Consider the following 16,212-nt stretch of genomic DNA (forward strand, 5'->3'; position numbering starts at 1 on the left):
GTTTCAGCCTTCAAAGCACAGTTTTCTTTGATGTTGGTTTCTTTCCTTAATGCCTGTCACCTTCTCTCTCTCTCTCTCTCTCTCTCATCCGGTCGTTCCGAGAGAATGTTAAAGATAAAAAAGCCTTATATTGCAAGACAGACCAGATCCCAGTTAAATTTACACGTCTCATAACTTCCCCCTAACCCCTCGAAACGAAAGGGAGGACAGTGATTTTTTTTTTTTATGCAAGAAAGAAGGAACCCAAGGCCAGGAGTCCGCAAAAATCGCTCCCTCCAAGAAAAAAAAAAAAAATAAATAACAGAGAGCCAAATTCAAGATCCGTTTCATTCGAGATGCCTGGGCACACTGCGTTTGAAAGACTGGAGATCATAGGCAGTAAGAAAAACAGACAGAGTGAGAAAGGCTAATTTTTGATGTCAGATAATGCCAGGAAGAGAGGGGGGGGGGGGAATATGTGAACCAAGGCTAAGGGGGGGCGAAAAAAAAAAAAAAACTGATCCACTGAAAATTTTTGAAAAGTGACCCAAAACCAGAGTGACAATTTTGTGGCTGTATTAAGTAGAATATAAAGTACGTCATCAGGGTGAAGGGGTAGTATGGCTGCTTACAACAGGGGGCATTATTCCAGGTCACAGCGTAGGTTCCGTAGCAGCTCTTCCTTAGCGATTTATTTCACAGTTTACATCTTAATATTTTACAGGTAAATATTCTGCATGTTACATTTTACAGGTTAATAATTTACAGGTCAATAATTTACAGGTTAATAATTTACAGGTTATTAATTTCCAGGTTAATAATTTACAGGTTACATTTTACAGGTTAATAATTTACAGGTTAATAATTTACAGGTTACATTTACAGGTTAATAATTTACAGGCTGCATCTTAATATTTTCTTGCCGGCTATTTATCCTGGTTAAATATCTATCGACTTGTCTGCATCAGCGACATACAAGAGAGTGAGGTGTTAGGTCCAGAATAAATCGCTACGGAAGAGGTGTTAAGGAATCTTCACTCACTTAGAATACGACACACACACACACACACACACACACACACACACACACACACACACACATCGACCAATACACATCATCAGCTGTCGCGTCGTGAGCGCGGGTGCAAATACAACATTGCACATCACTTGACAGCTTAGTCCCGGGCCTTTCCGTCCTCGTAATTGAAACCTGAGCCTGGCCGTGACGTCACTGTGATAAAAACCCACCCAAATATTACATTATATATATATATATATATATATATATATATATATATATATATATATATATATATATATATATATATATATATATATATATAATAGTCCTGTATATATGCAGTGCAATATAATCGCTAAGGAGGAGGTGCTTAGAGGTCCTATAATATGATCTTTTTTTTCCAACCAACCCTCAATAAACTGGCATTCAAAGATGTTGCTAAGCACAAAAATCACTGTACTAATAAATCACTGCTAATCATACGTTTGGCAGCTGTTAAGGCCGGTTCCTTCCTGGTTGTGACGTAAAGGAAAGTCCACGAGGTGATTTTTGTGGGGAAGTACGGTACGGCCTGCCCTGTGATTCAGTGGTACTAACGGTACTGAGGATGCGTCCACCCCCTCCATCCCTCATCACCTATTGTTGTTGTTATTATTATTATTATTATTATTATTATTATTATTAATGATGGGTCCACCCCTGCACCCCATCACCCCTTATTATTATTATTATTATTATTATTATTATTATTATCATCATCATCTACAGTATAGCCAGACGCCTTAATCCCATAATGGTGGCCACAAACAAATTGCCTCCATGTCGCCCTGTCCCCTGCCATTCCCTACCCTCTCCCCAACTTACACCCCCTCTCTCATGTATCTCTCTACTTCAACCCTTCATTATTATTATCCTTATTATTATTATTATTATTATTTATTATTATTATTATTATTATTATCATCAGTTAATGTCATTTCTCCATCTGAATTCTAAGTTGTAACAGCAGATTAATACAAGAACATGATGCTAGTCACGAAGAAATGCTAGGGGAAGAATGTAAAGACGGAGCATCCCTTTTACAATAACTTGGCCTAAAAACTGCCATCTCCATCTTGAACTAAGTCGCTACAATAGATTAACACTGATTATGCCGACAGCAGAGAGAGAGAGAGAGAGAGAGAGAGAGAACCACACACAATCCCTCCCTTACATTCCTCCTCCCAGACTGACCCTTCCCAAGACTTCCCCAGATTGCGTAAGTTTTCCCACATTGCGTAAGATGGTATTCACGAACGCACTTACGATCCATTCTCCCTCGTAACTGTGATTTGTTTTTGCAGGAAGAACAAGGGAAGGAAATGGAAAGTATACCCATGTCAACTGTGATTTGTTTTTGCAGGAAGAACACGGGAAGGAAATGGAGAGTATACAGTAGATTACTCCCATGTCAACTGTGATTTGTTTTTGCAGGAAGAGCAAGGGAAGAAGAGTGTAGAGTACTTCCAGGTCTCCCGTTCCTCCTACAAATAGAAAATCTTACGTTACGAGAGGAAATGGATGGTAGGTTGTAACTTTTCTCTGCAGGAAGAAGGGAAGCAGAGTACAGCATTTTACTGCCTCTTTTACTTCTTCCTGCAAAAAGAAATCTAACTTAAGACAGAGAATCAATCATATATATATACTTCAAAATCCCACCCCTAGCATAGTAGTCATAAAATATCTATACTACTTTCACTCTAACTTGGCCCAGATTTTCGTTCTCTTGCAGTTTATTTCACGTAACTCAGTGGCAGAAGGCAGAACTACGGCTCACCATCCTTTCCACAGCACTTCTTCGTGACTAGCATCGTATCCCACAGTTAATCTCTTGCTAAAACTCAGCATTCAAGATGGAGAGATGGCAATTTTAGGTCAAGTTAAAGTGAGACAGGTGTAATTTCTCTAACACTGAAGCCTCCACATCACTTGCAGCTAGAGAGGTATATGAGAGAGGGGGGTGTGAGTTGGGGGGAGGGCATCGAAATGACAGGGGACAGGACGACATAGAGGCGATTTATTTGTGGTCACCCCTTACGGGATTATGGAATCTGGCTATAGACAGGTAGATAGATAGACAGATAGATAGACAGATGGATGGATATATAGATAGACAGATAGATAGATAGATGGATGGATATAGAGATAGACATATATGGATAGATACAGACAGCTAATATACAGAGACAGATAGACAGATAGATAAACAGATAGACATACTTGTAGTTATGAAATCTCATGAGTAATATTTTTTCTTCATTCATGTTATTATTCACTCAAATTTAGTGGTAAAGTTTGTGGCAGTTGTATAAGAAAAAAAAAAAACACACACACACAACTTCGGCTCCCGTGAATATATGAACAAACCCCCTGGAATAACATCAATAAATAAATAAATAAATAAATAAATAAATAAAATTAATACAATAAAATTAATCCATGAAAATATAAATAAAAACTTTGAAAGGTAAAAAACTTTCTACTGACGCTTTCACCCCGAGGACGTATTATTATTATTTTTATTATTATTATTATTATTATTATTATTATTATTATTATTATTATTATTATTATTATTATTATTATCATTATTATTATTATGCTACCAATATACGCGGTTTTCATCAACTTAGGCGGGAGGTGTTGAAGAGAATGAGTTAATGAAGGCTTTACCTAACCCCTCCAATTCAAAAAATCACTCCTAAAGATAAGAAAATCGTCTGGAGATAACAAGACGTCGCTGGATTGAAGGGGTTAATAATGATAATAATAATAATAATAATAATAATAATAATAATGACAATAATAATAATAATAATAATAATAATGACGGTTAGAAATGCTACCTCTATATATTTTTTTTTTCTACTTAAGATCCCATCCACAGATATACGTAATTCGGAAGAACCTACATCTTCTAAAGAATAATGTTTGCATCATGTGTCAACGATTTACAACTTCCTTTAACTCAAATTGTGTGTAAGACTGTTTGAATTTAAGTCCGTCTTCCCTCACACACCTACCAGACACTTCACAATCATATGAGTCCATAAGAAAGAGAGAATTAAGAAAAAAAGAATAATATTGCAGTTAAGTGTAATTTCTTCTTCACCGTATTAATTAGGATCTTTTCTATATACGAGCCGCAGGTGTGGGTGGCGAGATTGAGGCGTCTGGCAACTGTTACCACCCTGAGGGGATCGCAACTAATTCTTAAGAAAAGCAGTTCTCCATAACAGTTATCAGATGTCGTTTCCTTTTTCCTACTTTTTCATGTTGTCACTCTCATTATGAAGTGTGTGGCAGCTGTATGAGTGAAGATGGGCGTATACACTAGGAATCTTATACACAACTTAAACTTCAGAAGGTTTATAAATAGAGGTTCCAGTGGGCCTTCCAGTTCCAGCGGCTCCAAGACTTGCAACCCACTCAGTCAGCACGCAGACCTCCTCATGGTGGGTCCTACGGTCTGTGTCGCGTCGGTGGTGTCTGTGGGATGTCCCTGTGGCGTCTGAGAGTCCAATATGTTTACCACAGCAGCCATAGTTCTGGCAGCAGTAGTGCAGGTGTGTTTGGGAGTGAATTACACCGACCTGGTGGCACTAAAACTAAATTGTAAACCGTGGGACTCATGCGATGGTGAGTCACAGCAACAACCACTACCGGAGTGGCAAGTGAGGAACTGCCGCTGCGATGAACTGTGCGACAAATACGCTGATTGCTGCCTCGACTCACAGTACTACGATGCCGAGAGCCAGAGGGTCAACTTGGCACAGCACACGTGCGTCAGTCAGGAAGACTCACCGGATGTGTACATGAAAGGGACGTGCATGGACGACTGGGACGACGAAGAGGTAGCTCAGTTGTGTGATGCCGGATCTCTCAGTTTAACGTCTGGATCCCTTAATTTGGGGTCTGGGTCCATGAATTTGGAGTCAGGATCTCTTAGCTTGGAGTCTGGAGGCGGCGGAATGAGGGCGGATCCCCTAAGCAGTCTGCCCGCCACCAGCCTCCACTCCACCCACACCTACACCAACTACTACTGCGCCATCTGCAACAACGACACACAGGCCCTAAGGCTGTGGAAAGCCCGCTACGCATGCAAATCCCTGCCCATCACCAAGCTCACCATAGAGGTATTCGAGAACAACCTGCTGTACCAGAACGACACGTGGGGTTTATTGCTGAAGGACAATGGTACAACAGAATTCCATCCATGTTCCATTGTACCAGTCGTTCCCGAAGACGCGAAAAGATGGATCAGAAAGTGCTCTCAGGCTGTATCAACGTGTGCTGACGACTGGGATGACGATGACGTGGCTGACCAGTGCCAGTCGTACACAGCCGTCGTCTACAACCTCACGGTGCCCTTCAGGAACCCTCACTGTGCCCTCTGTAATCATGTCAGATATGGTGAATTTTCCTGTAATGTCTTAACATATAGCCTCGCCCCACGCCTTAAACCTAGAACATCTTTTGCTTTGCTTCTTGACTTCACCGATACCAGTGGTGGCAATTTAGTTGGATTCACTTCTGCATGTGAAGCCACTGAAGTATGGGATCCATTTTTTAGGAAATGCAGAAGTATCGTTTGTGCCAGACCAAATGAAGTATATAGATACGGCAAGTGCGAAGTTGATGAAGACCTCGATGCTGCTACAAGTGAAGATCCAACTACCCTTCCCACCACCACACCCACACCCACTGACACGCCCACTCTCGCACCTTATGAAACCTCGAATGTGACGGACAAGAACAGGCCTATAATATTTCCCCAGACTAATACCACAACATCCGGTTCAGTACCAGGAACACAGACTACACCTACGTTAACTAGTACAGCAGTTTCAGCTAACGCATCGGCCGAATTTCTGGAATGTTACAAAGTACTTCTAAAGGATGAGGAAATCGTGGTATACGAGAATGGTACGGTGTTCGTGGAGGAATACGGGCGGCGATATGAGGTGTATGAATATGAGGAGGTGGATGGAGGAGTGCTAGTCTGTTGGCCTCACGCACCCACACAAAAATTCTCGGCTGCAATGGGTTGGGTGTCTCTGGCAGGCTTGGGGCTCTCCTGCCTCTGCCTCCTGCTCCACCTCTCCGCCTTCATCCTCACACCGGGCCTCAGGAATCTCTCTGGGAGGAACTTATCGTGTCTAAGTGTTGCCCTGCTGGCTGCTTACATGACCTTCTTAGCCAGTGTGGTGACCCAGCCTGGCCACACTGCCTGCTTCGTCCTAGCCGCCGCTATGTACTACTTTTTCCTCTCCTCCTTTGCTTGGATGAATGCCATCTCCTTCGATATCTGGTACACCTTCCGTATGACGAAGCACGAACTGCGAGTGACGACTGGCAAGAAGTGGCATAGATTCCTGGCCTACTGCTTGTATGGCTGGATAATGCCGGCTGCCTTTATGGGCTTGGTTGTGTTGGTTGATCTAGTGGAACCGGCAGGCATGCCTGAGGACCTTCTGCCGCGTCTAGGTCAGTCTTGGTGCTGGTTTGCACATCGTAAGGCTCTACTCATCTTCTTCGCTATACCTATGGTAATAATCTTGGTGGCCAACTGCGCTTTCTTCATCAGCAGCGCCGCAATTATTACCCAATCTACCCTGGTGACCCCCAGTTCCGTGGACAGTGGGCATCACAAGGGCCAGTATAAGATGTATCTCCGTCTGGCTGTGCTGATGGGCTTCACGTGGATTACTGGCATCGTGGCTGGCTATCTGCAGCTGGAGGCCGTCTGGTACCTCTTTGTGGTGCTCAACACTTTGCAGGGTGTATTCATCTTCCTCGCCTTCACGTGCAGGACCAAAGTGTGGCGGTCTCTGGGTGACAGGTGCTGCTTGCTAGGTCAACGTGGGATGTCCTGGGTGGCGCATAGGACTCCACCATTGGACAACCAAATCCTGGAGCTGAGTCAAACGCCAGACAACACATCATCAACACCATCCGTATCCCTCGTCCAGTGACCTATGACAATTTCCACGATGTTCTGTTTACTTTTACTTGGCTTGAAATTGTCATCTCTCCATCTTGAATGCTGAGCTGTTAAAAGTTCGTACATTTAGACTTGGCCTATAATTATCATCTCTTCATCGTGAATGCTGAGCTATACTAATAAATAGTTAACACAAGAATATGGTGTTGGTCACGAAGAAGTGCTATGTAAGGATATACAGCCATAATATTGTCGTCATAAGATTAACATTAGAAATGATGCTAGTCACGAAGAAGTGGTGTGAAAAGGACGTAAATCAGTGGTGAATTCGTATTCTCATTAAGCTGTAAAAGGAATATGGTGCCAGTCACGAAAAATATAATGCTGGTAACGAAGAAGTGCTCTGGGAAGATTGTGGAGCTGTGTACTGTCTCATAATACCATTTACCTATGAAATATAAGCTGCTACAGGTTGAAAATACCGGTATATACTATTTTTACTCTAACTTGGCCTAAAATCGCCATCTCTCCATCCTGAATACTGAGTTATAACAAGAGAGTAACACCAAAATAGGATGCTAGTCACGAAGAAGTGATAGGGAAAGGATATAGAGCCATAGCACCGTCTTATGCAGTCATATGGATACGGTACGTGATATAAGCTGCACAAGGGCGAATAATCTGGACCAAGTTAAGGCGAAAGAACTGTAGTAAAAGTGAACGAATTACAGCTATTAAAACTCTCTCTCGTTTATAGATACTGTGTGTGTGTCGGGAGGGGGGGGGGAGGCTGGATCCAAAAATAGTCACATAAAATTAGAAATTGAAAGAAAAATGTCAACGCTGAAGTAAAATAGATCACAGTAACTCACTCATCACGCTGCCATCATCATCATCATCATCACCACCACCGCCATTATCACCACCATCATTATTACCACCATCACCACCACCACACCACCGCCACTATCATCATCATCATCACTAATAATTAAGATGGGTAGGGTCCATCTATAAGTCTAGTGAAACAAACACTAATATCATCATGATCACCACCACCACCACCACCACCTTTCCTACTACAAATACAACTACTACTAATACCATCATCATCACCACCAACACAGTGACTATAAGAGTGTGATAATTGTGACAAGAGTGACTATGAGCAAAAAGGCCCACAACTATCCACTCATCACTAATAATACTAAGATACTGGCTTTATTGTTACTATTATTATTGCTATTATTATTCTTTGCTATTACTATTATTATTATTATTATAGTCTCTATAATCCAGTTTAACTGGTGAATGAATAGTTGTGATGGATACAGGTAAATAGATAGAAATACAGATAGATAGATAGACAGGCAGACAGATACACAGACAGATCTAACCTCTCCATTTCAGTCTCTCTTACGTCGAATATAACCGTCTGGAGTCAGCCTTTTTTTTTTTTTTTTTTTTGAGAGAGAGAGAGAGAGAGAGAGAGAGAGAGAGAGAGAGAGAGAGAGAGAGAGAGAGAGAATCGTCTGGGCCAGCAAGCACACAGTGTACTGAAAGTGGGGTCTGTGTATATGTATAAATTAATCCAATACAGTATAGCCTTTTATCTGCATTCTCGTGTATGTTGAAATATGGAAATGTATATAGGAATGTATATAATCCCCGTCTCTTCCCATTGTGTTTATGTAGCTTTAATTTACGAATCTTTTCATCTCCAGCTTACTTATATACAGTACATTCTCTTTATTCGGTTTTATCTTCCAGTTTATTGAGTCTTTGTATGTGTTTTTACCTGCGGCGAAACCGACAGGTCTCTAAGTGATGCACCACGGGATATTTTTTTTTCCTCTCTCTTCTTCAAGGAATGTTCGAATACCTCCTTCTGCAGAGCTCAGAGTGACTTTCTTATAAAATACAAAGTTGTTCAGCTTGAAATTTTGACCTGACATGCCAGCTGTTGCATCAGATGACATGTAGTTTCGCCGCAGGTCTGTGCAGATGGTCTCGTCTTGTCTATGTTCCACACTATACAAATTATCGAGCCTATTTATATGTTTGGTTCCAGTCTACATATTCTTCCAATCTTTATATGTGTTTATATGTCCCACTCTCATATATAAGATAAAAAAAATAAATTCAAATCCATATATGTGTTTTTGTCACTGTATACATGAAGTCACATCTATTTATTGAGGTGTTTTGTATCATCTTATAATGTATTTATTTACGGGCTTCTGCCCCTACAGGTATTTTCAAATATGTGTCTTTAACCCTTTCCCTACGATGATGTTATTTTCATTTCTTGCTTGAAATGTCTCTCCTGAGCTGTAAAAAAAAAAAAAAAAAAGTCCGGTGCTGAGAGAGAGAGAGAGAGAGAAAGAATAACATGAAAATCCGTCTAAAGTGCTTCCTGTGTGGTTGCGGTCACGAATATCGCTTCAGTTTTCAGACGAACGCTTGTGAAACTCTGACACATTAATCTGAAAAGAAAAAAAACAATGCTGAATTCTGAAGATCGCACAGGGGGTTTCAAAAGTTACCGTTCACCGTCCCACTATTTATCGTTGTAACTGGGTCGATATTAAGAAGCAGACTGCTTTTTTTTGTCAGTGTTGTTTCATGGACAATCTCTACCTCTCTCTTTCTCCCTCTCTCATGTTTCATCTTATTTAGACACTCGCATCTCCCTCTCTCTCTCTCTCTCTCTCTCTCAAACGACTTTCACTTGTTGCTTCAGTGTCTATTTGCATTTATTTTCCTTCCTTTTCGTGGCTGGTAAATTGAACGTAATATATATATATATATATATATATATATATATATATATATATATATATATATATATATATATATATATATATTAGTTTAACCTTGAATGCGTAGGAGAGAGAACAATATGGCGGTGGAGTGTGTGTGTATGTGTGTGTGTGTGTGTGTGTGAGAGAGAGAGAGAGAGAGAGAGAGAGATCATGTTCCATATTTACTGTACAAACTTCCTTGGATAATATTCTACACTTTTTCATATTCCGTAACATCTATTCCTTCGCGATTTATTCTGCAAAATACGCTTCAATATCCTCTTGTATATTACTGTGGGTGAATGGAGGGAGTTGAGAGGTTTATGAGGGAGGGCAGTCAAATGGTGGGTGATAGAGCGACTTGGAGGCGTTTTGTCTGTGGCCACCCTTTGCGGGATTAGGGGGTCGGGCTATAGATAGATAGGTATCACTGACATCAAGTAAGTCACTATTAAAAATGTATTAATATTCTTGCTACCCCCAGGATATTTAGCCTATCTAACCTCCGTCTACTGCTTAAAATCTAAGACAATAAAATCGTCTTAAGGAAGCAAGAGGAAACCGTAAAGAAAAAAAGGTGTTTGAACTGAAGGGGTTAAGCTTCATTAACCTCCTCCCCCTGACCACCATGTCTGTTATTATTATTATTATTATTATTAATTATTATTATTACTATTACTATTACTGCTACTACTACGGTACTACTACTACTATTATTACTACTACTATTTTCTTTGCTGTTGCCACACTGTTTATTCAGATCCAGAAGAACCTCTCGTAGTGAAGGGGCTACAAGTACTATACCTCCTTGCGGCATGGGGAGAACCAGCCTCATGAGGAAATTAACTCATCCTTAAAGCAATTCGGTGACGGGGAGCCTACACGTGCTGGCACTGTGCACTCTGAGTGAAGCAGCTGCGGCGTCCACCCAGGACCAAAACCTTCTCATACTTCCCTGCACCTCGCCGTGGGGAAGGACTCTGATCCGACCATGGTGGGGCGCTGTCAACTACAAGGAGGCGCCAGATCCCTAAACGGTGTATGTATGTACTGTAGCAGACATACAAAGGCACAACAATAACAAACAACAACACGATAAGAGCAACATACACCAACAACCACAAAAAAACAACCTTCAAATACGAATATTCTCTTGCAGCTAACATCACACGTTTTCATTCGGCTCCTAAGACACTATTCAAGATGAAGTACTTATACACAGCCTTCATTAACCCTTTACAACTATGTCTCTTTTTACATGAATAAAATCTAGTGGTACCGGTAGCCAACAGGTCAAGAATATAAAAATACGTCATCGGATGGAAGGAGGCAATACACCACTCCGATTCCAAGGACAAACACCACTCCGATTTCGAAGGCAAACACCACTCCGATTTCGAAGGCAAACACCACTCCAATTTCCAGGACAAACACCACTCCGATTTCGGGAGTTCGCACGCACCTACTGCAAAAACGCAAACTTTTCCTTTTGAGACAGACGTATTTCAACATTTTATATGCGTTTTATGTATATATTTTACAACCCACGCGTCATTCACGGTGCATGAGACTTTGACTGGAAAATTAAAAGGCCGATGTGAAAGTTTTTGCCGGACTATCAAAATATTTCAAGAGGAACAGGAGTCGATGACCGTTAAAAAATTTTCTCCTAAGCCTCAAACAACATGAATAATAACAATTCCATCCATCCATCATCCAATCCTGTGTTGCACCATGAGGAGCGAAGGAGCCCGGGGCTAAGTAAGTTGGTCCTGACATTTAAGATGAGAGAGACCAACGTCACTCATCCCTGGGTGTATACATACATACATACATACAGAGAGAGAGAGAGAGAGAGAGAGAGAGAGAGAGAGAGAGAGAGAGAGAGAGGTAATATAGAGAATAAATCGCTAAGGAAAAGGTATTACGAAACCTCCCAACCCATTCATAATACAACCCCTAAGCCTATATCAGAATACTGCCCAGTTAGGAGCAGTGTGTGGTGTGGTGTTATGTGATGTGGTGTGTGGTGTTATGTGATGTGGTGTGATGTTATGTGATGTGGTGTGAGGTTGTGATGTGGTGTGAGGTTATGTGATATGGTGTGGTGGTATGTGGTGTGGTGTGGTGATGTGCGGTGTTCTGTGATGTGGTGTGGTGTGATGTGGTGATATGTGTTGTGGTGTGATGTTATGTGATGTGGTGTGTGGTGTTATGTGATGTTATGTGATGTGGTGTGTGGTGTTATGTGATGTGGTGTGAAGTTATGTGATGTGGTGTATGGTGTTATGTGATGTGGTGTGAGGTTATGTGATGTGGTGTATGGTGTTATGTGATGTGGTGTGGTGTTACTTGATGTGGTGTGGTGGTGTGTGGTGTGGTGATGCGTGGCGTGGTGGTATGTGGTGTGTGATGTTGTGGTGTGATTTTAAATGACCTTCTTAGGGTCAAGGGTTAACCGCATCTCCTACCACAATCTCTCTCTCTCTCTTTCACACACACACACAAACACACAGGCAGAGGTGTTTGGGGGCTTCCTTCACCAACGCAAATAAGTCCTAACGTTAGCAATGGAGGAGGAGTAGGAGGAGAAACCCTGCCTCTCCCTGACCTTCCCTCCCTCCCCCTCATCCTTCCTCTTTGTCTGTCTGTCTGTCTGTCTGTCTCTGTCTCTCTCAGTATTTAGTATTAAATTACTCCTTTTTGTGATCCAGCAAACACACACACACACACACACACACACACACACACACACACACACACACACACACACACACACACACACACACACACACACACACACACACACACACACACACACACACACACACACACACACACACACACACACACACACACACACAAGGCCACTCTCACTCAAACATTCTATTCCTGTATCGCTCACAATCTTTCCTAATCTTCCACACCTTCCTATATTCCTCACACGCCCACACACCCTCCTACACACTCACACACTCTGATACAAACTCATACACCTTCCTACACACTCTCTCACACTCTTCAACAACCTCACTGCCTCTCACACTCGCTCAAAGCCTTCCACACCCTCCCACACTCCGATACACACACTCACTCACTTCCTCTCTCTTTCTCCCACACTCTCCTCACACCTGCCTACACTCTCCCACCTGCCTACACTCTCCCACACCCTCATACCTGCCTACTGTACACCCTCACACATGCCTACACTCTGTCACATCCTCACACCTGCCTACACCCTCCCACATCCTCTCACCTGCCTACACCCTCCCACATCCTCTCACCTGCCTACACCCTCCCACATCCTCACACCTGCCTACACTCTCTCACATCCTCACACCCGCCTACACCCTGTCACATCCTCACACCTGCCTACACCCTCCCACATCCTCACACCTGCCTACACCCTTCCACATCCTCACACCTGCCTACACCCTCCCACATCCTCACCTGCCTACACCCTCCCAAATTCTCACACCCTCCCACATCCTCACACCTGCCTACACCCTCCCACATCCTCACACCTGCCTACACCCTCCCACATCCTCACACCTGCCTACACCCTCCCACATCCTCACACCTGCCTACGCCCTCCCACATCCTCACACCTGCCTACACCCTCCCACATCCTCACACCTGCCTACACCCTCCCACATCCTCACACCTGCCTACACCCTCCCACATCCTCACACCTGCCTACACCCTCCCACCTTCCCACGTTCTCCCGCAGTCTCTAAACTTCCCCTCTCTCCCACGCCCTCACAACGCCACCCACATCCTCTCACTCCCTCCTGCAATCACCAGCTCCCTCGCACACACACACACACACACACACACGGAGAGGGGCAGAAAGGGTGAGGTAAAGTGCAATGTGGGTCTAACTGTCATGCAAAGCCACAAAGGGGAAGGACTATACATCAATCCTTGCATGTACTGGACTACGGTAGCCCAGCCTTGGACTCCTAACTAACATACTAATCGGTCATCCCTGTAGCTAACAAGTATATATCGATTTTTCGCCCTTCAACCAGTATCATCAGCGTAGGACACGTTATTGCATCTCTTCCTTAACGATTCACTTCGCATGTTACACTTTCCTATTCTCTTGTATTTTGTTATATCGTTCTCCCATCGACATACATTACATGAATAACACAAGAATGACCGTACCAGACACAAATACTAAGTGGTATGGAAGAGGTGCAAAGTGGAATCCAATCCCCTATATTCTGTGCTGTCATTTTGGATCGCACCTGCATCTCACATTACCAAAAGCAGTCAGCAACACAGAAAGGCTAAACACGTTCCCTATGACTCATTGGCTTCTGAAATAATCGCCAAAGTTAGGGACCTTGAATTCCACGTAGCGGTTCAATGTTCAAGCTTCACATAGAGACTGAGAGCGCTGTAACTAAATCTAAAATGATACCAGTGTGAGGTAATGGACGGAGGAGGATGTGGGCAGTAAGGGCAACGGAGAGTAAATGGGTTGCTGACACGTAACTGCACACTCACCCACACTCTAACCTACCTTCATGAACCCGTCCCCACTCTGCCAAACTCTGCTCTCCCACACACTCTCCTGCACTTCCCCTCACTCACTTGCATTCCCCCACACTCTCCTGCATTTCCCCACACTCTCCTGCACTTTCCCACACACCCCACTGTCTCCGAAACTCCCCCACAACCTCCCACATTAGCCTACACTCCTGCCACTCACTCACACTCTCAAACACTCTCCCACACTCACGCAAACCCTCCCATACCCACTTACACCCTGCCACACTCATCCACACCCTGCCACACTCACGCAAACCCTCCCATACCCACTCACACCGTCACACTCACCCACACCCTGCCACACTCACCCAAACCCTCCGATACTCCTGCTACACTCACCCACACCCTGCCACCACCCTCCCACATCTTCCCACACAACATAACCGTAAAGCCACACTCAACCAGTCTCTCTCACCAAAAACAAGTAGCTATATGAAAAAATGTATATGCACTGATTGTGAAGTGAGAGTGAAGTGGGAGTGCCAGTGAAGTGGGTCATGTGAGTGAAGTGAGTAATTAAGGGTGAAGTGAGCAATGTGAGAATGATCTGAGAATGGAGTGATGTGAGAGTGAAGTCAGTGCAGTCACCTGAAGTGGAAAAAAAAAAGAGTAATAAAAAGTGACGCGAAACATGGGAAAATACATACAAGAGAACCGACACAAGCAAGAAGACGTCAAGTGATTGGATGATAGTCGCCACAGCCTACCTCCAAAGAATTAGAATGGAAAAGATATAGAGCCATAACACTGACTTAATTTGTCACTGAGCTTTCGCAGGAGATTAACTCTACAATATGGAACATGCCGCTAATCACAATGAAGTGCTATGCAAACCATCTAGAGACGTAATAGAGTTTTTAACACTGAGCTACGAGAAAATGGGCTGCACAAGGACGAAATTTCCGCCAAGGTAAGGTGAACGGACTGTAGCAAAGAGAGCAAAAACGAAAATATGTGATCGAACTGACAGTAGCTTTTGTTGTAGCCCCAATTTCATTCAACTGGAATGTGAACCCAGTGAACTGCAGGCTGAAACTGTCCGTCTCCTTCAGTCCCTCCTTTCGGGGGATAGGGACGGAGTTATGGGAAGTCGGTATAAGTGGCCAGTGTAGCCTACCAGTTATATCATCGCCACCACGTGAAGGCGTCCCTCTCTATACCACGTCACTGGACTGAAGGGGTTGATCACGCTACCAGCATGATATTATTCAGTGTGGAAGAACCGCTATCAGTGAGAGAATTAACGAAGACTAGAACTGTTGCACACTTAGTAATCATTTTGAACAGACACATACATCTTCCCAGTGTTTGAACGAATACATAGCGAAAAAATTGAACCATCCGAGACAAGCACTGGCAGAGATATGGTTTTCCATTGTGCTTCACCATTTGTACACTTTCTTCAGACGGAACTGGGAGGATAGTTGTTTCTGTAGGCTTCTAACCCCACCTCCCCTTACCACACACACACACACACACACACACACCTTCCCAACATAACCTAAGCTATACCAAGGTTTTCCTGTTTGCAACCCTCCCAAATGAAGATGCAGTCCTGATGCGGATTATAAAGTACTGCATCTTCATTCTTTTCCTCTTTTACTTCTCCTCCTTTAACCTCCCCAGCTCCCTCCCATAACCCAGGCCCATACGTTAAGTGGAAGAAACAAAATCAAAATGCCATCGTAGTGACAGGGTTACTAAATTCTTTACGATAAACAAAGCACCATAAAAATGAATTATCATAATCCATTTTGTCTGATCTCATTTTTAACTTCCATTGTTCGTTTTGCCTTGGATGTGATGTTTGGTGACTGAGTGACTGAGGGGAATTATAAACAAGCAGTCTTTGCTATTTATCTGTC

At 43.0% G+C, this 16,212-nt stretch overlaps 1 protein-coding gene across 1 annotated transcript; it reads left to right on the forward strand.

Annotated features, from left to right (window-relative positions):
* The first annotated feature begins 4,563 nt into the window (after positions 1 to 4,563).
* Positions 4,564 to 7,014, forward strand: LOC145396837 (uncharacterized). The gene is made up of 2 exons (XM_080270121.1): positions 4,564 to 4,924; positions 5,003 to 7,014. The coding sequence occupies exons 1-2, from the start codon at positions 4,564 to 4,566 to the stop codon at positions 7,012 to 7,014; spliced, it is 2,373 nt and encodes a 790-aa protein (XP_080126247.1).
* The last annotated feature ends 9,198 nt before the right edge of the window (positions 7,015 to 16,212 follow it).

Source organism: Coenobita brevimanus, chromosome 39, assembly GCF_032717465.1.
Source record: "Coenobita brevimanus isolate Jiangsu-jjx chromosome 39, ASM3271746v2, whole genome shotgun sequence".
Lineage (NCBI taxonomy): Eukaryota > Metazoa > Arthropoda > Malacostraca > Decapoda > Coenobitidae > Coenobita > Coenobita brevimanus.

Excerpts from the sequence above, each read along its gene's own strand:
- LOC145396837 (XM_080270121.1), top strand. The coding sequence starts at position 4,564 with ATGTTTACCACAGCAGCCATAGTTCTGGCAGCAGTAGTGCAGGTGTGT. Across the intron at positions 4,925-5,002 it reads GTGTGATGCCGGATCTCTCA|GCGGCGGAATGAGGGCGGAT; the intron begins GTTTAACGTCTG and ends TGGAGTCTGGAG.